Raw genomic sequence first — 23,054 nt, forward strand, 5'->3', positions numbered from 1 at the left:
TAATCCTTCACCAGCATATTCCATGAATCCCTTTACCAATCTACAGAAACCCTACACTGTACGCCAGCTCACCCGGCCAGTAAAGCCAGATGAGCGCTGCAACCCCAGAGTCGTCCGCGACTAGAGCTAACGGTCGGGGTCCTTTTACCTTTAGGGCTGCCATACCTCTGGGGAACAACAACTTTTATGGCAACCCTAACTTATAGAGATGATTCCCACAGAACAACTCTGTGCCTGGTACTTCAAGAATAGCTTCCAGTGGTCAATAAGTCCACTCTGTACAGTAAATCATTGGATATGTGACAGCCCTAAGTCTACATTGAAATATCATTGCAGTATAATGCCGAATTACTACCATCAAGTCCTTGCCTTTATTTTGGCCATGAATGAGATCAACAATAACGACCACCTCTTGCCTAACACAACATTGTCATCCATCTTTGCTCATACTGCTTTCAATGAAGTGGGATCCTGTGCTGGGACTATGGAACTCCTTTTCCTAGGACAGGGGAACCCCCTTAACTACATCTGTGACAAGGCATACAAACTAATGGCCATCATTGGAGGACTCACCTCTCATAACTCTAAGCAGATGCCCCACATCTTAAATATCTATAAGATGCCGCAGGTGTGTACTGTATACATAGGTGCAACCAGTAGGAGTATTTAGTGGAACATGCACATTTGTGTACCCATGACCTTCCTCGTATTTAACACAGGGGCTAACTTGACCCTATGGGGAAATGCATGCAATAGAATCTGGGTTCCAGAAGGCCTCACTATCAACCCATGTGAATGGACAGGAGGAAATGTACACTGTCGCATCAGAAGCCCTTTTGAGTGGTTTGGCCAGCCAGCACCACCTCATTAAAGGCCAGAACAACCCTGGATTTAATCAGTACAGTTAATCTGCACTCATTTTCTTCCTTCTCAATTCCTCCTCCAGTTTAACATTTTCTCCCTAAGTTGTAATAATGAATAATAAGTTGCAATAAGAAATTTTCTGCATTTTTATATAAAAAAAGTCAAGTTCACAATGCTCTTCTCACATATGGGGCAAGACAGTTTGAGTTTATAACACCAATTCTGGCCCAACTGCACTGGCTGCAAATTAGTCTCCAGGCCCAACAAAATGCTGGTTTTGGCCTATAAAGCCTTAAATGGCTCAGAACCGCAATACCTCAAGGACTGCCTCTTTGAACGAACACAAACTCTGTGCTCATCATCCGAGGGCCTTCGTAATGTGGCTCCCCTGGGAGATGTCTGACAGGTGGCAACACGAGAACGGGCCTTTTCTGTGGTGGCTCCCTTCTTCTGAAATGTTCTCCCCAAGGGGTCTTGCCTGATGCCTTCATTACTTATTTTTAGGCACCAGGCAAAAACACTCCTCTTCTCCCAGGCATTTAGCTAATTAAACAACCTATGGCCTTTAAAACTGGGATGGGTATTGTTTCTGTTATGGTACATATTTTTGTGATTTTATCTTGTAAACCACCCTGTCCTCTTCAGATGAAGTGTAGTATAAAAATTTAATAAATAATAAGGAATAGAACTGGAATCCTTTTGTTAACTTTTCTTTTTAAAATATGCCCCATATAAAAGTGTCGGCATGTATATATGCACTCCCTCCCCCCCCCTCCCCCCCGCCCACCTAATTTATGTGTTTCTCTCTCATCTTTAATCAGCTCAGTAATCATGTCTAGTTTGTGGTATTGGAGAGTTTATAGTCTCTGCAGTATTTGTATCAAATATAAAATGACCTCAATGTTCTCTCCTGCCAGATCACCGAAGAAAAAATCTGAATTTTTGGTTAGGTCTAAAAAGATATGTGTTGTTCCTGTTTTTTAGCTCAGCTATAAATCCTTTGACCCTGCACTGAGCGATAAAACACAGTTCCCTTCTGTCTATCGGATGATGCCAAATGAACGTCTTCAGTATGTTGGGATTGTTCAGCTGCTTCAGCATTTTCGATGGACTTGGATTGGCCTTATTATTTCAGATGACGACACTGGAGAAATACTGTTGAGGACTCTCATGCCTTGGCTGCACCAGAACAATATTTGTGTTGCTTTTAAGGAAATCATTCCAACGCCGGAGGAGGCCTGGGATGAAGCATTTCTAGGAAATAAGAACTTGGCGAGAATAAGCACAGTTCTTTTCTCGGCTGTAACCAATGTGATTCTCGTTCACGGGGAGTCACGGACTATGGAGAGCTTACGAATGGTTCTATATCTGCATGAATTTCATAAAAGAAAGCCAGAAGAGAGGGTTTGGATCATAACAGCTCAGTGGGATTTCACAACTGTGGTGACTAAGTTTGCATTCACACCAAAAGCCTTCAATGGCACCTTGTCCTTCACACTCCACACAAATTATATGGCAAAATATGAAGAGTTCCTTGAGACTGTACACCCTAATCAATCTACACTTTATTACATCCATCATTTCTGGACTGTCTCATTTATGTGTGCATTACCCTCACTGGGCATTGTTGCAGAAGGCGTAAAAAACTGTACTGGAAAAGAGAACTTGAGGAGCCTCTCGGGATTGGTTTTTGAAATGGGAATGTCTGGTCAGAGCTACAGTATTTACAATGCAGTTTATGCTGTTGCACATGCTCTCCACACCATGTTTTCATCAAGATCTAGGCAGAAGGCAACACTCAATGTTGCCACAAGAAATGGCTCAGATGTTTACCCATGGCAGGTAGGGAATTCATGCCCACCTCTACTTAATATATGACCATGAATGCTGGATTCAGGTTTGTTACTTAGCAGTTTATTGAATTGGATTCAGTAACAACACACATACATATACAAATACTGAGCTTGGCCTGATGAACCGTATTGATTTAAGATGCTGTGTTTCTTCACAGAATTTTGAAATGTTCTCTGCTAGCTTTCCCCAACCTGGTATCCCCCAAATGTTGCTGACTACAGTTTCCTTTTGCACCAGCCAAAATGACCAACGGTCAGGAATGATGTGACCTGAATTCCAAGGCATCTGGAACTGACAAAGTTCAGGGAGGTTGTACAGGTTGTGAACAAAGTATTTTCAACATTGGCCTCATATCTTGTTATGGCAGCCATGTTAATTGATATCTTTTAACAGCACTCCCCCTCCCATCCCACAGTATATTTGCAGGATGGGAAATGCTTTATTTTCCATTGACTTTATATCCCCCACACATTAGTAAGAAGGAGCTAGTTGAGTATGATATTAGAGTGACTGTCCATACTTCTTCTTGTTCCACTGCTGTTCTGCTCCTTTCCCTGGGGGAAAACTTTTCCTTTGCACTCAACTGGAGCAAAACAAAGAGTAAGTTTTCCCTAGGAAAGAAGTGAGGCAAGAGAAAAATGCCTCAGACCTGTGCCTAGGAAGTGTAAGGTAAAGGTAAAGGACCCCAGGATGGTTAAGTCTGGGCAAAAGTGACTATGGGTCTACAGTGCTCATCTCACTTTCAGGACGAGGGAGCCGGTGTTTGTCCACAGACAGCTTTCCAGGCCATGTGGCCAACATGACTAAACCGCTTCTGGTGCAATGGAACACCATGACAGAAACCAGAGCACCTGGAAACAACATTTACCTTCCCACCACAGTGATACCTATTCACTGGCATGCTTCCGAACTGCTAGGTTGGCAGGAGCTGGGACAGAGCAATGGAAGCTCGCTCCGTCACAGGGATTCAAACCGCCGGCCTTATGATCGGCAAGCCCAAGAGGCTCAGTGGTTTAGACCACAGCGTCACCCAGGTCCCTTGCCTAGGAGGTGTAGGTCAAGTGGAAACACACACTTTCCAGGAATGGGAAAAGTAGAAGTGTCTATGAACCCCAAAACAAGAAAGTAAATTCCAGGTAAATCACAGTAACTGTTTCTGCCATTGGCTTTAGCTCAGCTTTTAATACTATTGCCCCATCTAAATTGTTTTCTAAATTAGTTCATCTTAATGTACCTGCCCCTGTTTGCTGATGGATATACAGCTTTTTAACAGACAGGAGGCAGCAGGTGAGGTTGGGGAAAATTATATCGAGCAACAATACCATCAGTACAGGTGCTCCTCAAGGGTGTGTCCTTTCCCCACTGCTTTTCTCTCTATACACAAATGACTGTACCTCAACTGATCCATCAATTAAGATCTTGAAATTTGCTGATGACACAACAGTTATTGGGCTTATGCAGGAGGAGGATGAATCTGCGTATAGGCGGGAAGTAGACCATCTTGTTTTGTGGTGCACCAGAAATAATTTGGTACTAAATGCCCAAAAGACAGTTGAAATGGTAATTGATTTCAGAAGGCACTCTTCTGTCCTGCTGCCAATTTCCACCCTTGGTAACATGGTTGTAGTAGTAGAGTCCTTTAAGTTCCTGGGCTCTATATTTTCTCAAAAGTTAAATTGGCCAAGCAACATCAATAGTATTATTAAAAAGGTCCACCAGAGGTTGTATTTCCTGCGTCAACTAAGGAAATTTAAATTGCCCCAGGAAGTGTTGATCCAATTTTACGGAAGCATCATTGAAACTGTTCTCTGTAATTCTATTCCTGCTTGGTATGGTACAGCCTCCAAGACAGACAAGAAAAGGCTCCAACGAGCTGTAAGAATTGCAGAAAGGGTCACTGGTGCTAGCTTGCCTACAATATGATACCAGAGATAAGAAGAGAGCAGAGGGAATTGCAGCAGATCCTTTACACCCCGGTCATCATCTGCAAGTTTTACTCCCATCTGTACGTCACTACAGGTCTTCATATACAAAATTGGCCAAGCACAGGAACAGTTTCTTCCCTTGTGCCATTAAATTGTTAAATTTGTAGATGTGTAGAAGGGGAGGTCAATTATGGGTGGGTTTCTTTGCTTATTTGTACTGTGAGTCGATCAGTGTGTGTGTGTGTGTGTGTGTGTGTGTTTACATTGCAATGTAGCCGAAACGAATTCCAAGTATGTTGGAAAATGTACTTGGCCAATAATAAATTATTCTGTTCCATCCTATTATTCTATTCTGTTCTGTTCTGTTCTGTTCATGTCCTTTTCTTCTCCAATCTATGTAGCTTCACTCCTTTCTGAAACACATCTGTTTCAACAACAGTGCTGGAGAAGAAATTTTTTTTGATGAAAATGGAGACTGGGCAACGGGATATGATATCGTCAATACCGTCACATTCCCCAACTTGTCCATACAGAGAGTTCACGTTGGAAGACTTGACCCAAAGGCTCCTGAAGGAAAGAAGTTCACCATCAATGGAAGTGCTGTTGTGTGGAATCACAAGTTTAACCAGGTGGGAAACACAGATATTCTCCAGAACAATAGATTCTGAGCAAATCCCTCCTGCCCCTGGTTCCACACAGAATGGTGTAAAGTCCAGCCTGTTCTGGTTCCATGCAGGTATTTCAGGAGGAATCTGCAGAAATCCAGGAGAGGGAATGAGGAGGTGTAAGGACTGAGTAATCTTTATACATTCATGTTGGGCCTTCAGTAGCCCAGTGGGCTGGCAGTTCAATACCAATTGTTTATACTTCTTATAATTCTTTCTTTCTGGATATTCTTAGATCACACCACAATCCACATGTGTTGAGGGTTGCCACCCTGGACAACACAAGATGGCACGGCAGGGGGAACAGATTTGTTGTTATGATTGTCCTCAGTGCTCTGAAGGCATGATTTCAGCCTTGATGGGTAAGTAGAGACTGCACAGTTACATGGGGAATGCTAATCCAGGTGTCTGTAAAATAAATGTTCACAAAGGCCTATGACTCTGATGTGTGAATGGGCCATTGCAGATAGAAGTCCTTAGAAAGGGTGTTCCTTTGTTTTATCACAGGGGTATGCAACCTAAGGCCCATGGGCCGGATGCGGCCCAATCGCCTTCTCAATCCGGCCTGTGGACGGTCCGGGAATCAGTGTGTTTTTACATAAGTAGAATGTGTCCTTTTATTTAAATGCATCTCTGGGGTATTTGTGGGGTCTGCCTAGTGCTTTTACATGAGTAGAATGTGTGATTTTATTTAAAATGCATCTCTGAGTTATTTGTGGGGCATAGGAATTCGTTCATGGTTTTTTTCAAAATATAGTCCGGCCCCCCATATGGTCTGAGGGACGATGTACCAGCCCACGGCTGAAAAAAGTTGCTGACCTCTGTGTTATCACATTATCATCAAAAAAAGGGGGAAGGGCTTCCATTCTTCTTGTCCAAGAGAAATGTTACCGAAGCCATAATTCATGCCACACCATGAAACAGTTGATGCTGAATCAGATCCATGCACATTTTCAATGATTGAGATTTATAACTTTCAGGTGCAGACCACTGTAACAAGTGCCCAGAGGATCAACATCCAAACAGAAATCAGGATGGCTGTATTGCTAAAACTATAAGTTATCTATCATATGGAGAGACCTTGGGAATAATTCTGGCTTCATTTGCGCTTTCCCTTTTTCTGATCACACTTGTGGTAATGTGGATCTTCATTCAACACCAGGAGACTCCCATTGTCAAGGCCAACAACTGGAACATCACCTGCACCCTCCTCATTTCCTTATTGCTTTGCTTTCTCTGCTCCCTCTTATTCATTGGGGAGCCTGCAAAGGTGACCTGCCTTCACCGTCAAACGGTGTTTGGAATCGTCTTCTCCCTGGCTGTTTCTTGCGTGTTGGCAAAAACCATCACTGTGGTTCTGGCCTTCATGGCCACCAAGCCAGGAAACAGGATGAGGAAATGGATGGGGAAGAGGCTGGCAGTGTCAGTCATCATCCTTTGCACTCTTATTCAAACTGGCATCTGTGCACTGTGGTTGGCAACCTCTCCTCCCTTCCCAGAGTTTGACATGCATTCACAGACTACCCAAATCATTGTGCAGTGCAATGAAGGATCAGCCCCCATGTTTTATACTGTCCTGGGCTACATGGGTCTTCTGGCCATCATCAGCTTCACTGTGGCTTTCTTAGCCAGGAAGTTGCCTGATACTTTCAATGAAGCCAAGCTCATCACCTTCAGCATGCTGGTCTTCTGCAGTGTTTGGTTATCCTTTGTCCCCACCTACCTGAGCACCAAGGGGAAATACATGGTCGCTGTGGAGATTTTCTCTATCCTGGCCTCTAGTGCTGGATTATTGGTTTGCATCTTCCTCCCCAAATTCTACATTATTGCACTAAAACCTGAGCTGAACACCAGGGATCAGTTAGTAAGGAAAAAGAATGGTCATTTCTGAATGATTTCTCCCTTCCTTCCTGTAAATTGTTTCTTAACCATTCCCCTGATATCTTTTCCTGTTTATGAATCTAAGCCCACAAACATTGCCTTTTCTACTTTTATGTTTGCCAAGTACAAAGCAAGATGCAAAATGTCCAAGTAGTTTGGCTTTGTAGTACTCTGGTTTCCCAGTAGCTTGTTTATAATTTTTAGAGAACCTGCTGCAGAAAGTAGGTTTGAGTTTCTACCATATAGGTACACTCCATGAGGCCGCTCTCACCTTTAGGGGGGAGTGAGTCAGTCCTTGATTGTTTAGGCTTCAGAGAGGATAATGCCTCGTCATTATCTTCAGGGCCGTCTTAACCATATCTGGCGCCCTGGTGCCAAGATCCCTCTGGCGCCCCCCCGTGACTGAGGCGGGCAGGAGGGGCGCACGGTGAGCTGAGAGGCGGGCAGGAGGCAGCCCCAGGCTCACACTCCCTGCGCGCCTCCAGAGAGCAGCCTGAAGCCGCTCAAAAACTGAGAGGCGCGGAGGAGGCAGCCCCAGGCTCCCGCTCCCCGCGCGAAGCTCCGGAGGCACGCGGGGAGTGTGAGCATGGGGCTGCCACACTGTGCCTCTCAGCTGTTCAGGCGGCCCCAGGCCAGCACTCCCCACGTGCCTCTGGAGAGCTGCCTGAAGCCGCTCAACAGCAGAGGCGTGTGGAGGCAGACACCAGCGTTCGGCGCCCCTTCCGCGCCCCTGTTTTCCGTTGCCCATAATTCAGTTTGCAGATTTTTTTTTTAAAAAAGAAAATACTTAAAATATTCCTCGCAGGCTTGCTACCACTTCTGGGAAGAATGTAATATAGAATTGCTTCGAGGAGCGTTTTAGGAAATTTAGGCCTGGATATAAATATCTTGCTTAAGAACTGGAAGATTCAGCATCTCTCATCCATAACCCCATAAATTAAAATTCACCAGCTTAGCAACACTGGAGAGTTCAGCGTCTTCTCTTCTAAGGTGCTTTCCCTCCAAATGGCAAGATAACATAATAGAGCTGGTGCCAGAGAGTAATTATAAAGCAGAACTTGCCTTCTAGTTTCTTGTGAGTCAGTAAGCTCAGCGCCCTTCCAGGACTGCAGAAAGTAGGATTATTTTCAAATAATAGAAAACAAAAATAATTTTTAAACATTCTCTTCATAATAATACTAAAACATAAATACCAACACAGAAACGAACTATGCAGCAACATATTAGTGGAAATAACACACACAAAAAAATTTTATAAGGGAGAATAGCTTGCAGACATGTCTTATGTTACAATAAATGCACAGAAAAATGTGCATGAAGTATGGATTTGAAAATGAAAGGAGCAAAATGGTCCCATTCATCCATTCCTCTTTTTAAAGGATTTTATTAAAATACAAACACAACTTTGCCCACTGCCATCACTCCAATCCTCAATCCCTCATCACTGTCATGTTGGCTCGCCAAACACTCTCAGTAGGAACCCAACCACCATAGGGAAATATATGGTGAATGTGGATCTTTCTTACATCCACATGGCCTCTAGCGCTGGGTTGCTGAGTTGCATCTCTCCCCCCCCCCAATTAAAAAACCCTACATTAATGGTGCTGAGACCTGGGCTGAACACCAGGAAATAGAGTGTGATATCTGAGTGACTTCCTCCTTTGTTCTTGTTCTTGTAAATTATTCCTTACCTGTTTCCCATAATGCATTGTCTCTTTAAGAATTAAATGCAACAGATATTGCCATGTCAACATTTGTATTTGTAAAGTACTTAGCACATTAGTTTGCCTTTGTATTCTCTTCTCCTACCTTTATACCTTTATACTCCAGTTTTTGAGATGTGCTCTGTAAAGTATATATCCTAAATATAAATAAAACATGAATGGCTTATTTTAACATATTATACATGCACTCCTAGATTGGCCAAATCATTGTGCAGTGCAATGAAAGATCAGATTTCATGTTTTATACTGTCCGTCACTACATGGGTCTTCAGGCCATCATCAGCTTCTCTGTGGCTTTCTTGGCCAGGAAGTTGCCTGATACTTTCAATGAAGCCAAGCTCATCACCTTCAGCATGCTGGTCTTCTGCAGTGTTTGGCTGTCCTTTGTCCCCACTAGGGTGATGACTTTTTCATTTTCTTTCCTCAAAAATTATTTCCTGTAGCACAAATGGATGAACGATTGCCTATTAATGACTATGGGGGAGAATATCGGCAGTTAAGATGAACATCTTGCCAAAGATGATGTTCTTATTTCAAGCCATCCCAATATTAGGAGGATCTAAATGCTTTAAAGAGTGGAAAAGGGAGATAGCAAGATTTGTGTGGAATGGCAAGAAGCCTAGAATAAAGCACCAACTTCTGATTGATAAGAAAACAAGAGGAGGATTTGCCTTGCCTGATCTAGAACTCTATCACGCAGCAGCAGGATTAATCTGGTTGGGAGAATGGATTAAATTAGAAAGAACGGATATTTTAGATCTTGAAGGCCACGACACGAGGTTCGGATGGCACTCCTATTTAATATATGGGAAAATCAAAGCACACAGGGGTTTTTTAAATCATATAGTAAGGAAATCTTTGTTTAATATTTGGACCAAATACAAAGGAATATTAGAACCAAAAATTCCACTCTGGACATCACCGCTAGAAGCAGTAGCGGTGAAAAGAAGAAATATGAGAAATGATTGGCTAACATATAGAGATGTATTAGAAATCAAAGAAGGAAAATTAGTGTTGAAAGAACATGAGGAAATCAAAAAACATCTAACGGATTGGTTTCAATACTTTCAATTAAATCAAAAATTTAAAACAGATATAAAGGAAGGATTGGCAACTGAAACGTCAAAATTTGAAACAAATTTAATCAGGATTAAAAAGAAGAATATTTCCTTGGTATATGATTACCTCCTGGAGTGGGAAACAAAGGAGGAGCAGACTAAAGCTGTGATGATTAAGTGGGCCCAGGACATCGGCCACAACATACAAATGGATCAATGGGAGAAAATGTGGGCTGATAATATGAAATTCACAGCATGCTACAGTCTGCAGGAGAATAATATGAAAGTATTCTATAGGTGGCACTATACCCCCAAAAAACTTGCAAAAATGTATGGAGGACCAAGTCCCCAATGCTGGCGTTGTAAAAAAGAAATTGGAACATATTACCACATGTGGTGGACCTGCCAGGAAATTAAAAGATATTGGAATAATATATACGAAGAAATCAAAAAACTATTTAAACAGTCAATAAAAAAAAGGCCGGAACTATTCTTATTAAACATACTACCACCAGAAACTCCAAAAGAAACAAAATCCTTACTGCTGTATGCAATGACTGCGGCCAGGGTATTAGTGGCAAGAAAGTGGAAGAGTGAGACCTTACCCACTATATTGGAGTGGCAAACACTTATGCTAGAATATGTACAACTGGCTAAACTCACTGACTCAGTAAGAGAATCATCAACACAAAAAGTATCCAAAGAGTGGAAGGTCTACAAAAAATACTTAAAAATGTATTATCCTAATAATTCCATATTGGCAGATATAGATTAACGTTTGTAATATAAAAATGAGATTAAGGGAAAATTGAGAAGAAAGGAAGAAAGTTATAACGAAGACCCGTAGAAAACAAAGAATTTGGAAGTGTAATATTGGAAGGACGGGAAGTTTCCAAGAAGGAAGAAATAGGACTTAACACAAAGATAATATACGGTTCACATTGCGAAGAATTTATTTTGTATTTTGAATTATGTATTTAGTTCTTCTGTATTTATTTATTTTTCTTTTGTATGAGATACGAGGAGGAGGAAACTATCGTTGTATTTATATCATGCATATGTTCTACTCTGTATTATTTTAAACAATAAAGTCTTTATTTTTTAAAAAAAAAAAAAATTAAAAAAAAAATTTAAAATAAAATGAGGTATATTCCATTGAAATATTTAAAAAGGTCACGCACAAACTGTTTTTAATGTTTTTGTATGCCGTTTTACCATTTCATAAAATTGTATTAACAATTCTATATATATTTCATATCCAATTTGGACACAACACCACATTCCACAATGGGGAGTGTTCTTAGCAACATAGGGTATACAAATGTCACACCTGCGCAAGTTAAAAGCCCCTTTTTGGGACCTCAAAACTCAGCCAGCAGACCCTGCCGGACATGCTGGGAAGAAAACCTAAAGGAGAGGTAGCAAAACATCGTCCTCTATACTGTTACTGCAGCTAAAAAAAGCTTCCTTGTGTGTTTGATGACCCTATATAATGTTTTATGTATGTGACTCTAAAGCTTGGGTTCAATTTTATATCTGCTTACAGTGACTTCAAAAATGGTCAAAAAACTGATAAATAAAATTTTTAAAATCATTTTGTGTGTGATGTTTTTTTTTGTCAAATCTCTTTGAAACTAAGATTTTATCTAATCTTTAATGAAGGCTCATCGAATTTTGATACAGGGAAATGAGGTTGTAAAAAAGTCATTACTCTAGTCCCCACTTATCTGAGCACCAAAGGAAAATAAATGGTTACCGTGGAGATCTTCTCTATCTTGACTTCTAGCATTGGGTTGCTGGGTTGCATCTTCCTCCCCAAATTCTATATTATTGTTTTGAGGCCTGAGCTGAACACCAAGGATCAGCTTGTGAGGAAAAAATATTATGCTACCGACTGATAATTCCATTTTTCTTCATTGTCATCTGATGATTATTTTTATTTTGAGAATGTTCACTTATAGACTAGGTTGTGTGTACTATTTTTGTTTTTGAAGCACTTTGTGAAGTGTTAAATATCCACTTTTTTTTACTTTGTTGCCTCATCTGCTTCCACTCTTAGCATCTAAAGTGTATGTGGGGGTGGGGGAGACAGATTCGATCATGCTTTTTGCGAACTACTGTTACTAATTCATAAAAAACACAATGTGCATTTACCTTCGCCTTTCTTATACATCCTAGGACATCCATATTAATAACCTGCAAACTTTCCTGAGCTTGATTAACAGCTGGATTGAGCTAATTGAACCTGCCAATGAATAAGAGAAAGTAGCAAAGGAACTTGCTTCTTTCATAGACCAAATCACATAGAGGATTTAGTCCATGTTTCACAATAATAGACCGATAGATTTTTTTAAGTTATAGAAATTTAATGCTTCTTATTACAGAATCTGGGTTTTATTACTCTACTTAGCTATAGGAGCATTCCTACCCTACTAAAAACCTAGCCTGCCCTCGGTTTCAGCACTGAACATTTCATTAGCCCACATGGATATGAAGAAGCTAAAGATGTTTTTCTTAACTTTGCTGAGAGGTGAGAATCTTGGAAAAGGTACTTACCTACCCTATAATTATCATACTGGTAGTCCTCATGTAATTGTAGTGGGATCCCAACACAATCAGAAAGAGAACAATAGATGTATCCACCTTAAATATTGGTGGAAAGCTACTCCACAACTATAAAGGTGAGTCTAAAAACAACTTTTCACGCACAGCTCTTTGAAGCATTCTGTCAAATATGTCTGAAAATTAACTCTGATGAGGCTTTGAAGCATTCTTCTCCCTTGCCGCCCACCAAATACTCATGTTCTGTTTTTCTGTCCCATTGAAGATGACCAGTTGGGGGCAAGATTTTCTGGTAGCCAGATGGACATCATTCCTGCTGCTCATTTTGCTGATGCACCTGCCTCAGGTTGTCAACAAGAAGGTCCACAATGCAATGGGGCCGCAGCCCAAGGTTCGAAATGGGTTCACCATCCCGGAGAATATTGTCATTGGTGAATTTGCCTCATTTCTAATTCATAGCCTTGTGGAGATTCCATTTGATACGAATCCAGATGAGAAACTTCATTCCAAGTAAGTAAGACATCCAACTAAATAGCAAAGTGTAAACATGGGATCAGAAGAGGGTCGATGAAGAGAAGTCCTTATTGTGAAAGAACCATTGCTCTCCACTGGTAGAAATGATTCTAAATGCTCTTGTGGAAATCCAAATCCTTAATTTCTTATTGCTGCTGTCATTTCTTATTCTTATTGTTATTTCTTATTGCTGCTGTCATTTTGGTGAGCTCAACATATTCACACAATTTCATTTGCCACTCTTCCTTAAAAGGTAAAGGGACCCCTGACCATTAGTTCCAGTCGTGACCGACTCTGGGGTTGCGCGCTCATCTCACATTATTGGCCGAGGGAGCCGGCGTATAGCTTCCAGGTCATGTGGCCAGCATGACAAAGCCGCTTCTGGCAAACCAGAGCAGCACATGGAAACGCCGTTTACCTTCCCGCTATAGCGGTTCCTATTTATGTATTTATCCTATTTGATGTGCTTTCGAACTGCTAGCTTGGCAGGAGCTGGGACCAAGCAACGGGAGCTCACCCCGTCACAGGGATTCGGACCGCCGACCTTCTGATCAGCAAGCCCTAGGCTCAGTGCTTTAAGGTATCAAATCCCCTATCCAGCATTTGGCAATTAATACTCTAGCCGCAGTTGTTGCATATAGAAATAGTCTTTTGCTTTCTTTTGGGATGTTTATTGTCATAATGCCCAGTAAAAAGGTCTCTGAGCTCTTAGAGAATGTTTGAGCATTGTCTTTAATTTTTCATAGACCATGTCCCAGAATTTTTAAATTTGGGGACAGGTCCACCACATATGAAATAGGATTCCTTTCCCCTGCTTACACGTTCAACATGGTGTATCTGAAGAAGTGTGCATGCACACGAAAGCTCATACCAAAATAAAAACTTAGTTGGTCTTTAAGGTGCTACTGAAGGAATTTTTCTATTTTGCTTCGACTCAGACCAACACGGCTACCTACCTGTAGTTAGTCAATGGTATGCAAAAGCAGCATAAGGAGCTGAATGAATTCTTTGCATCTTTCTTCCCAGTAGAATCTGTAGGGCACAGGGGCACTGATTCCTAGGGGCTGAGTCCTTTTGCGTTCCTCTATATTTTGGGGGTAAGGGCCGAGGTCCCGCTATGTCCCAAAAGCACAGTGTGCCAATAATGGGAGCTGACCACGATCTGTTTCCAGCTGCCAGCTCCTCCTCTTCCTGCCACAAAAGGGAGGGAAGATTGAAGCAGCTTCCTGCCTGTGGTCCCACCCAGAGTAGAAGTGAGCCACATGGCCACCACATTGGGGTCTGCCCTGGACTCTCCCAATATCCTCACATCACAAACATGGCATTGGCCATGCCGCAACTGCCTTTGCAAGCTGATGCCTCTGATAGTTCAGCCCTGGTTAATACGAACTGTATCAAACATACAACCGTATCAAACATATAACAAGAACCCAGGTTACGAATGGCATTGTTGTCCTTTTTTAATGTCCTCTTCTTAAAGAGACTCCCGAATTAGCAAATAGGGGTACAGTATTGCATCCAGGGATATCTTGCAAGATATGCCAGATGATCTTAACTATATCAGATGTTAAATGGTTATATTCAAGAGAGACCATCAAGCGAGAAGAATCTGATCCTATATCGTGACTCACATGGTTAGTAAGAAGAGAAGTTCTATCTCTTAACTGAGCTTTGTGGAATGCTGAATTGATAACAGTGATAACGTTGTATAAGAGAAGTTGCAAGTTGTTTAGAATGAGTAGCGAAATCTTGCGGTTTAGATGAATTTCGTTTTAGTCTGAGGAATTGACCCACTGGCAAATTATTCCATAAGTGTTTAGGGTGGTTAGACTTATAATGCAATATGTAATGTTATAATGTTATATGTCTATAAATGTAATGTTATAATGTTCTATGTCTATAAATTGGTGACTGAGAATATCGGCCGGTTACACTGTTGTATTTCTGAATTTGCCATTCATAACCTGGGTTCTTGTTGTATGTTTGATACGGTGCCTCTGATGGGGCAGGTGCCTATTCCTGAACTAACTTTTGCAGGTAGTCTGGGATGCCAGGTCATCCTTTACAACTTCCCCTACACGGACTGTGAGAACAGGATGCCTGACTACGTTGGCCTGACCTATCAGGCTCTTTTTATATTCTTTTTTAAAGCTAAAAATGATAGCAAATCACACATTCGGGAAGTGTTAGTAAGTATGTGTGCCTTTGTTCATTCAGGTTACAGGTAGGTAGCCGTGTTGGTCTGGGTCGAAGTAAAATAAAAAAAAATTCCTTCTGTAGCACCTTAAAGACCAACTAAGTTTTTATTTTGGTATGAGCTTTCGTGTGACTTAGTTGGTCTTTAAGGTAAAAACTTAGTTGGTCTTTAAGGTGCTACAGAAAAAAACTTAGTTGGTCTTTAAGGTGCTACAGAAAAACTTAGTTGGTCTTTAAGGTGCTACAGAAGGTATCTGAAGAAGTGTGCATGCACACGAAAGCTCATACCAAAATAAAAACTTAGTTGGTCTTTAAGGTGCTACAGAAGGATTTTTTTTTTATTTTGTTCATTCACTTAGTCATAGACTAGATAGGATGCAAGGAGAGAGAGCAGCACCTCAAAGAAGATTGTGCCACTCTCAGAGAAAACAGCTAATGAATTACAGTCCTCGCAGGTATTATCATAGAAGATAGTGAAGTGGAAAAAGCCCTGACGAGGCTAATGATATGTAAAACTGAATAGCTCAGTTGGTTAGAGAGCATAGTGCTGATAACATCAAAGTTGCAGGTTCGATCCCCATGTGGGGCAACTGAATATTCCTGCATTACAGGAACTCTGCATTTCTATGATTCTATGACTTATAGTAGGTCTGCCATGAGGGATGCGGGTGGCGCTGTGGGTTAAACCACAGAGCCTAGGGCTTGCCAATCGGAAGGTGGGTGGTTCGAATCCCCGCGACGGGGTGAGCTCCTGTTGCTCGGTCCCACCTCCTGCCAACCTAGCAGTTTGAAAGCATGTCAAAGTGCAAGTAGATAAATAGGTACTGCTCCGGCGAGAAGATAAGCGGCGTTTCAGAGCGCTGGTCTGGTTTCACCAGAAATGGCTTAGTCATGCTGGCCACATGACCTGGAAGCTGTACGCCAGCTCGCTCGGCCAGTAAAGCAAGATGAGCGCTGCAACCCCAGAGTCGTCTGTGACTAGACCGAATGGTCGGGGTCCTTATACCTTTAGGGCTGCCATACCTCTGGGGAACAACAACTTTTGTTGTTGTTGTTGTTGTTTAGTCGTTTAGTCGTGTCCGACTCTTCTTGACACCATGGACCAGAGCACGCCAGGCACTCCTGTCTTGCACTGCCTCCCGCAGTTTGGTCAAACTCATGTTCGTAGCTTCGAGAACACTGTCCAACCATCTTGTCCTCTGTCGTCCCCTTCTCCTAGTGCCCTCAATCTTTCCCAACATCAGGGTCTTTTCCAATGATTCTTCTCTTGTCATGAGGTGGCCAAAGTATTGGAGCCTCAGCTTCACGATCTGTCCTTCCAGTGAGCACTCAGGGCTGATTTCCTTAAGAATGGATAGGTTTGATCTTCTTGCAGTCCATGGGACTCTCAAGAGTCTCCTCCAGCACCATAATTCAAAAGCATCAATTCTTCGGCGATCTGCCTTCTTTATGGCCCAGCTCTCACTTCCATAAATCACTACTGGGAAAACAGTCGGGGGTCCTTTTACCTTTAGGGCTGCCATACCTCTGGGGAACAACAACTTTTATGGCAACCCTAACTTATAGAGATGATTCCCACAGAACAACTCTGTGCCTGGTACTTCAAGAATAGTTTCCAGTGGTCAATAGGTCCACGCTGTACAGTAAATCATTGGATATGTGACAGCCCTAAGTCTACATTGAAATATCATTGCAGTATAATGCCGAATTACTACCATCAAGTCCTTGCCTTTATTTTGGCCATGAATGAGATCAACAATAACGACCACCTCTTGCCTAACACAACATTGTCATCCATCTTTGCTCATACTGCTTTCAATGAAGTGGGATCCTGTGCTGGGACTATGGAACTCCTTTTCCTAGGACAGGGGAACCCCCTTAACTACATCTGTGACAAGGCATACAAACTAATGGCCATCATTGGAGGACTCACCTCTCATAACTCTAAGCAGATGCCCCACATCTTAAATATCTATAAGATGCCGCAGGTGTGTACTGTATACATAGGTGCAACCAGTAGGAGTATTTAGTGGAACAAGCACATTTGTGTACCCATGACTTTCCTCGTGTTTAACACAGGGGCTAACTTGACCCTATGGGGAAATGCATGCAATAGAAGCTGGGTTCCAGAAGGCCTCACTATCCACCCATGTGAATGGACAGGAGGAAATGTACACTGTCACATGAGAAGCCCTTTTGAGTGGTTTGGCCAGCCAGCACCACCTCATTAAAGGCCAGAACAACCCTGGATTTAATCAGTACAGTTAATCTGCACTCATTTTCTTCCTTCTCGATTCCTCCTCCAGTTTAACATTTTCTCCCTAAGTAGTAATAATGAATAGTAAGTTGCAATAAGAAATATTCTGAATTTTTATATAAAAGAAGTCAAGTTCACAATGCTCTTCTCACATATGGGGCAAGACAGTTTGAGCTTATAACACCAATTCTGGCCCAACTGCACTGGCTGCAAATTAGTCTCCAGGCCCAACAAAATGCTGGTTTTGGCCTATAAAGCCTTAAATGGCTCAGAGCCACAATACCTCAAGGACTGCCTCTTTGAACCAACACAAACTCTGCGCTCATCATCTGAGGGCCTTCGTAATGTGCCTCCCCTGGGAGATGTCTGAGGGGTGGCAACACGAGAACGGGCCTTTTCTGTGGTGGCTCCCTTCTTGTGAAATGTTCTCCCCAAGGAGTCTTGCCTGATGCCTTCATTACTCATTTTTAGGCACCAGGCGAAAACACTCCTCTTCTCCCAGGCATTTTGCTAATTAAACAAGACAGTTTGAGCGTATAACACCAATTCTGGCCCAACTGCACTGGCTGCAAATTAATCTCCAGGCCCAACTCAAAGCGCTGGTTTTGGCCTATAAAGCCTTAAATGGCTCAGAACCGCAATACCTCAAGGACTGCCTCTTTGAACCCACACAAACTCTTTAAAACTGGGGTGTGTATTGTTTCTGTTATGGTACGTATTTTTGTGTTTTTATCTTGTAAACCACCCTGTCCTCTTCGGATGAAGTGTAGTATTTTAAATATGCCCCATATAAAAGTGTCGGCATGTATATATGCACTCCCTCCCCCCCCCTCCCCCCAGCCCACCTAATTTATGTGTTTCTCTCTCATCTTTAATCAGCTCAGTAATCATGTCTAGTTTGTGGTATTGGAGAGTTTATAGTCTCTGCAGTATTTGTATCAAATATAAAATGACCTCAATGTTCTCTCCTGCCAGATCACCGAAGAAAAAATCTGAATTTTTGGTTAGGTCTAAAAAGATATGTGTTGTTCCTGTTTTTTAGCTCAGCTATAAATCCTTTGACCCTGCACTGAGCGATAAAACACAGTTCCCTTCTGTCTATCGGATGATGCCAAATGAACGTCTTCAGTATGTTGGGATTGTTCAGCTGCTTCAGCATTTTCGATGGACTTGGATTGGCCTTATTATTTCAGATGACGACACTGGAGAAATACTGTTGAGGACTCTCATGCCTTGGCTGCACCAGAACAATATTTGTGTTGCTTTTAAGGAAATCATTCCAACGCCGGAGGAGGCCTGGGATAAAGCACTTCTAGGAAATAAGAACTTGGCGAGAATAAGCACAGTTCTTTTCTCGGCTGTAACCAATGTGATTCTCGTTCACGGGGAGTCACGGACTATGGAGAGCTTACGAATGGTTCTATTGCTGCATGAAGTTCGTGAAAGGAAGCCAGAAGAGAGGGTTTGGATCATAACAGCTCAGTGGGATTTCACAACTGTGTTGGCTAAGTTAGCATTCACACCAAAAACCTTCAATGGCACATTGTCCTTCACACTCCACACAAATTATATGGCAAAATATGAAGAGTTCCTTGAGACTGTACACCCTAATCAATCTACACTTTATTACATCCATCATTTCTGGACTGTCTCATTTATGTGCGCATTTCCCTCACTGGGCATTGTTGCAGAAGGCGTAAAAAACTGTACTGGAAAAGAGAACTTGAACAGCCTCTCTGGATTGGTTTTTGAAATGGGAATGTCTGGACAGAGCTACAGTATTTACAATGCAGTGTACGCTGTTGCACATGCTCTCCACACCATGTTTTCATCAAGATCTAGGCAGAAGGCAACACTCAATGTTGCCACAAGAAATGGCTCAGATGTTTACCCATGGCAGGTAGGAAATTCATGCCCAATGGTAATTGATTTCAGAAGGCACTCTTCTGTCCTGTCGCCAATTTCCATCCTTGGTAACATGGTTGTAGTAGTAGAGTCCTTTAAGTTGCTGGGCTCTATATTTTCTCAAAAGCAACATCAATAGTAATATTAAAAAGGTCCACCAGAGGTTGTATTTCCTGCGTCAACTAAGGAAATTTAAATTGCCCCAGGAAGTGTTGATACAATTTTACGGAAACATCATTGAAACTGTTCTCTGTAATTCTATTCCTGCTTGGTATGGTACAGCCTCCAAGACAGACCAGAAAAGGCTCCAACGAGCTGTAAGAATTGCAGAAAGGGTCACTGGTGCTAGCTTGCCTACAATAGAGACAATCTATGCTACCAGAGTTAAGAAGAGAGCAGAGAGAATTGCAGCAGATCCTTTACATCCATGTCATCATCTGCTACATTTACTCCCATCTGGACGTCGCTACAGGTCTTCATATACAAAATCGGCCAGGCAAAGGAACAGGTTTTTTCCTTTGTGCTATTAAATTGTTAAATTTGTAGATGTGTAGCTGAAGGGGAGGTCAATTATGGGTGGGCTTCTTTGCTTATTTGTATTGTGAGTGGAAGAGTGTGTGTATGTTTACAATGCAATGTAGCCAAAACAAATTCCAAGTATGTTGGGAAATGTACTTGGCCAATTATAAATTTTTCAATTCTATTATTCAATTCTATTTTATTCTGTTCATTTCCTTTTCTTCTCCAATCTATGTAGCTTCACTCCTTTCTGAAACACATCCGTTTCAACAATAGTGCTGGAGAAGAATTTTTTTTTGATGAAAATGGAGACTGGGCAACGGGATATGATATCGTCAATACAGTCACATTCCCCAACTTGTCCATACAGAGAGTTCACATTGGAAGACTTGACCCAAAGGCTCCTGAAGGAAAGAAGTTCACCATCAATGGAAGTGCTGTTGTGTGGAATCACAAGTTTAACCAGGTGGGGAACACAGATATTCTCCTGAACAATAGATTCTGAGCAAATCCCTCCTGCCCCTGGTTCCACACAGAATGGTGTAAAGTCCAACCTGTTCTGGTTCCATGCAGGTATTTCAGGAGGAATCTGCAGAAATCCAGGAGAGGGAATGAGGAGGTGTAAGGACTGAGTAATCTTTATACATTCATGTTGGGCCTTCAGTAGCCCAGTGGGCTGGCAGTTCAATACCAATTGTTTATACTTTAAATTCTTTCTTTCTGGATATTCTTAGATCACACCACAATCCACATGTGTTGAGGGTTGCCACTCTGGACAACACAAGATGGCACGGCAGGGGGAACAGATTTGTTGTTATGATTGTCCTCAATGTTCTGAAGGCATGATTTCAGCCTTGATGGGTAAGTAGAGACTGAACAGTTACATGGGGAATGCTAATCCAGGTGTCTGTAAAATAAATGTTCACAAAGCCCTATGACTCTGATGTGTGAATGGGCCATTGCAGATAGAAGTCCTTAGAAAGGGTGTTCCTTTGTTTTATCACAGGGGTATGCAACCTAAGACCCATGGGCCGGATGCGGCCCAATCGCCTTCTCAATCCGGCCCGTGAATCAGCGTGTTTTTACATGAGTAGAATGTGTCCTTTTATTTAAATGCATCTCTGTGTTATTTGTGGGGCCTGCCTGGTGCTTTTACATGAGTAGAATGTGTGATTTTATTTAAAATGCATCTCTAAGTTATTTGTGGGGCATAGGAATTCGTTCATATTTTTTTAAAAAATATAGTCCGGCCCCCCACGTGGTCTGAGGGACGGTGGACCAACCAGCCCACGGCTGAAAAAAGTTGTTGACCTCTGTTTTATCACATTATCATCAAAAAAGGGGGAAGGGATTCCATTCTTCTTGTCCAAGAGAAATGTTACTGATGCCATATTTCATGCCACACCATGAAACAGTTGATGCTGAATCAGATCCATGCACATTTTCAATGACTGAGATTTATAACTTTCAGACACAGAGCTCTGTAACAAGTGCCCAGAGGATCAGCATCCAAACAGAAATCAGGATGGCTGTATTGCTAAAACTATAAGTTATCTATCATATGGAGAGACCTTGGGAATAATTCTGGCTTCATTTGCGCTTTCCCTTTTTCTGATCACACTAGTGGTAATGTGGATCTTCATTCAACACCAGGAGACTCCCATTGTCAAGGCCAACAACTGGAACATCACCTGCACCCTCCTCATTTCCCTATTGCTTTGCTTTCTCTGCTCCCTCTTATTCATTGGGGAGCCTGCAAAGGTGACCTGCCTACTCCGTCAAACGGTGTTTGGAATCATCTTCTCCCTGGCTGTTTCTTGCGTGTTGGCAAAAACCATCACTGTGGTTCTGGCCTTCATGGCCACCAAGCCAGGAAACAGGATGAGGAAATGGATGGGGAAGAGGCTGGCAGTGTCAGTCATCATCATTTGCACTCTTCTTCAAACTGGCATCTGTGCACTGTGGTTGGCAACCTCTCCTCCCTTCCCAGAGTTTGACATGCATTCACAGACTACCCAAATCATTGTGCAATGCAATGAAGGATCAGCCCCCATGTTTTATACTGTCCTGGGCTACATGGGTCTTCTGGCCATCATCAGCTTCACTGTGGCTTTCTTTGCCCGGAAGTTGCCTGATACTTTCAATGAAGCCAAGCTCATCACCTTCAGCATGCTGGTCTTCTGCAGTGTTTGGTTATCCTTTGTCCCCACCTACCTGAGCACCAAAGGAAAATATATGGTGGCTGTGGAGATCTTCTCTATCTTGACTTCTAGCGCTGGGTTGCTGGGTTGCATCTTCCTCCCCAAAATTTATATTATTGTTCTGAGGCCTGAGCTGAACACCAGGGATCAGCTTGTAAGAAAAAAGAACTGTGAAATATGATAGGTTTCCTCCTTGCTTTTTTGTAACTCCTTTCCCCCTCACTTTTCTGGTTGTTTTGTCTTTTTAAAACAACCTTAACTGAAATACATGCAATGTCTTTTTTTATGTTTGGAAAGTACTTCCGATGATGTAAAATTCCAGCCGGTTTGGCTTTTACTCAGTTTACTCATCTAGTAGTTTGTTTATAAGCCACTTTTTGAAAATGTGTTCATTTATTTATAAAAGTATTTATATTCCACTGTTTCTTAAATAAATATCAAAGTTGCTTACAGCAATGCAATAAAACTATGTACAAATTTAAGATTTGAGATGATCAACTAATCATCATGGAAATATATTTTCTTAATTCCATGCATGAGCCTGGTGGCATAAAAAGCTTTCGGCAGGCATTTAAAGGTTGAAACAGAAGGTACCTGCTGGATCTGTACAGGTGAAACTCGGAAAATTAGAATATCGCCGAAAAGTGCATTCATTTCAGTAACACAACTTAAAAGGTGAAACCAATATATGAGATAGATGCATGACCTGCAAAGCAAAATATGTCAAGCCTTTATTTGTTGTAATTGCAATTATTTGTCGTTATGCAGGTCAATTATAAATGGAATGTTATTCATGGAATGTAATAGTGATGTTTAGTTTTGTATTATTGTAACTATTTGTTTTATTACTGTGGAATTTCCAAAAGAAAGCATTTGTAAAAATTAAAAGAAAAAGAAAAAATAGTAAGTTGCATTCCTGAAATAAATGCA

At 41.8% G+C, this 23,054-nt stretch overlaps 2 protein-coding genes across 2 annotated transcripts; both read left to right on the forward strand.

Annotated features, from left to right (window-relative positions):
- Positions 1-340: 340 nt before the first annotated feature.
- On the forward strand, positions 341-7,199 carry LOC118095554 (vomeronasal type-2 receptor 26-like). The gene is made up of 5 exons (XM_035136803.3): positions 341-628; positions 1,849-2,706; positions 5,045-5,272; positions 5,544-5,670; positions 6,289-7,199. The coding sequence occupies exons 1-5, from the start codon at positions 341-343 to the stop codon at positions 7,197-7,199; spliced, it is 2,412 nt and encodes an 803-aa protein (XP_034992694.3).
- A 5,599-nt stretch (positions 7,200-12,798) lies between these two features.
- Positions 12,799-22,305, forward strand: LOC118095555 (vomeronasal type-2 receptor 26-like). The gene is made up of 6 exons (XM_035136804.3): positions 12,799-13,043; positions 16,939-17,230; positions 18,542-19,399; positions 20,162-20,389; positions 20,658-20,784; positions 21,395-22,305. The coding sequence occupies exons 1-6, from the start codon at positions 12,799-12,801 to the stop codon at positions 22,303-22,305; spliced, it is 2,661 nt and encodes an 886-aa protein (XP_034992695.3).
- Positions 22,306-23,054: the final 749 nt, after the last annotated feature.

Source organism: Zootoca vivipara, chromosome 12 (assembly GCF_965207765.1).
Source record: "Zootoca vivipara chromosome 12, rZooViv2.hap1.1, whole genome shotgun sequence".
NCBI lineage: Eukaryota > Metazoa > Chordata > Lepidosauria > Squamata > Lacertidae > Zootoca > Zootoca vivipara.

Coding starts and splice junctions, on each gene's coding strand:
- LOC118095554 (XM_035136803.3), top strand. CDS start 341: ATGCCGAATTACTACCATCAAGTCCTTGCCTTTATTTTGGCCATGAAT. Junction 629..1,848: donor ATATCTATAAGATGCCGCAG/GTGTGTACTGTA, acceptor CCTGTTTTTTAG/CTCAGCTATAAATCCTTTGA. Junction 2,707..5,044: donor CAGATGTTTACCCATGGCAG/GTAGGGAATTCA, acceptor CAATCTATGTAG/CTTCACTCCTTTCTGAAACA.
- LOC118095555 (XM_035136804.3), top strand. CDS start 12,799: ATGACCAGTTGGGGGCAAGATTTTCTGGTAGCCAGATGGACATCATTC. Junction 17,231..18,541: donor ATATCTATAAGATGCCGCAG/GTGTGTACTGTA, acceptor CCTGTTTTTTAG/CTCAGCTATAAATCCTTTGA. Junction 19,400..20,161: donor CAGATGTTTACCCATGGCAG/GTAGGAAATTCA, acceptor CAATCTATGTAG/CTTCACTCCTTTCTGAAACA.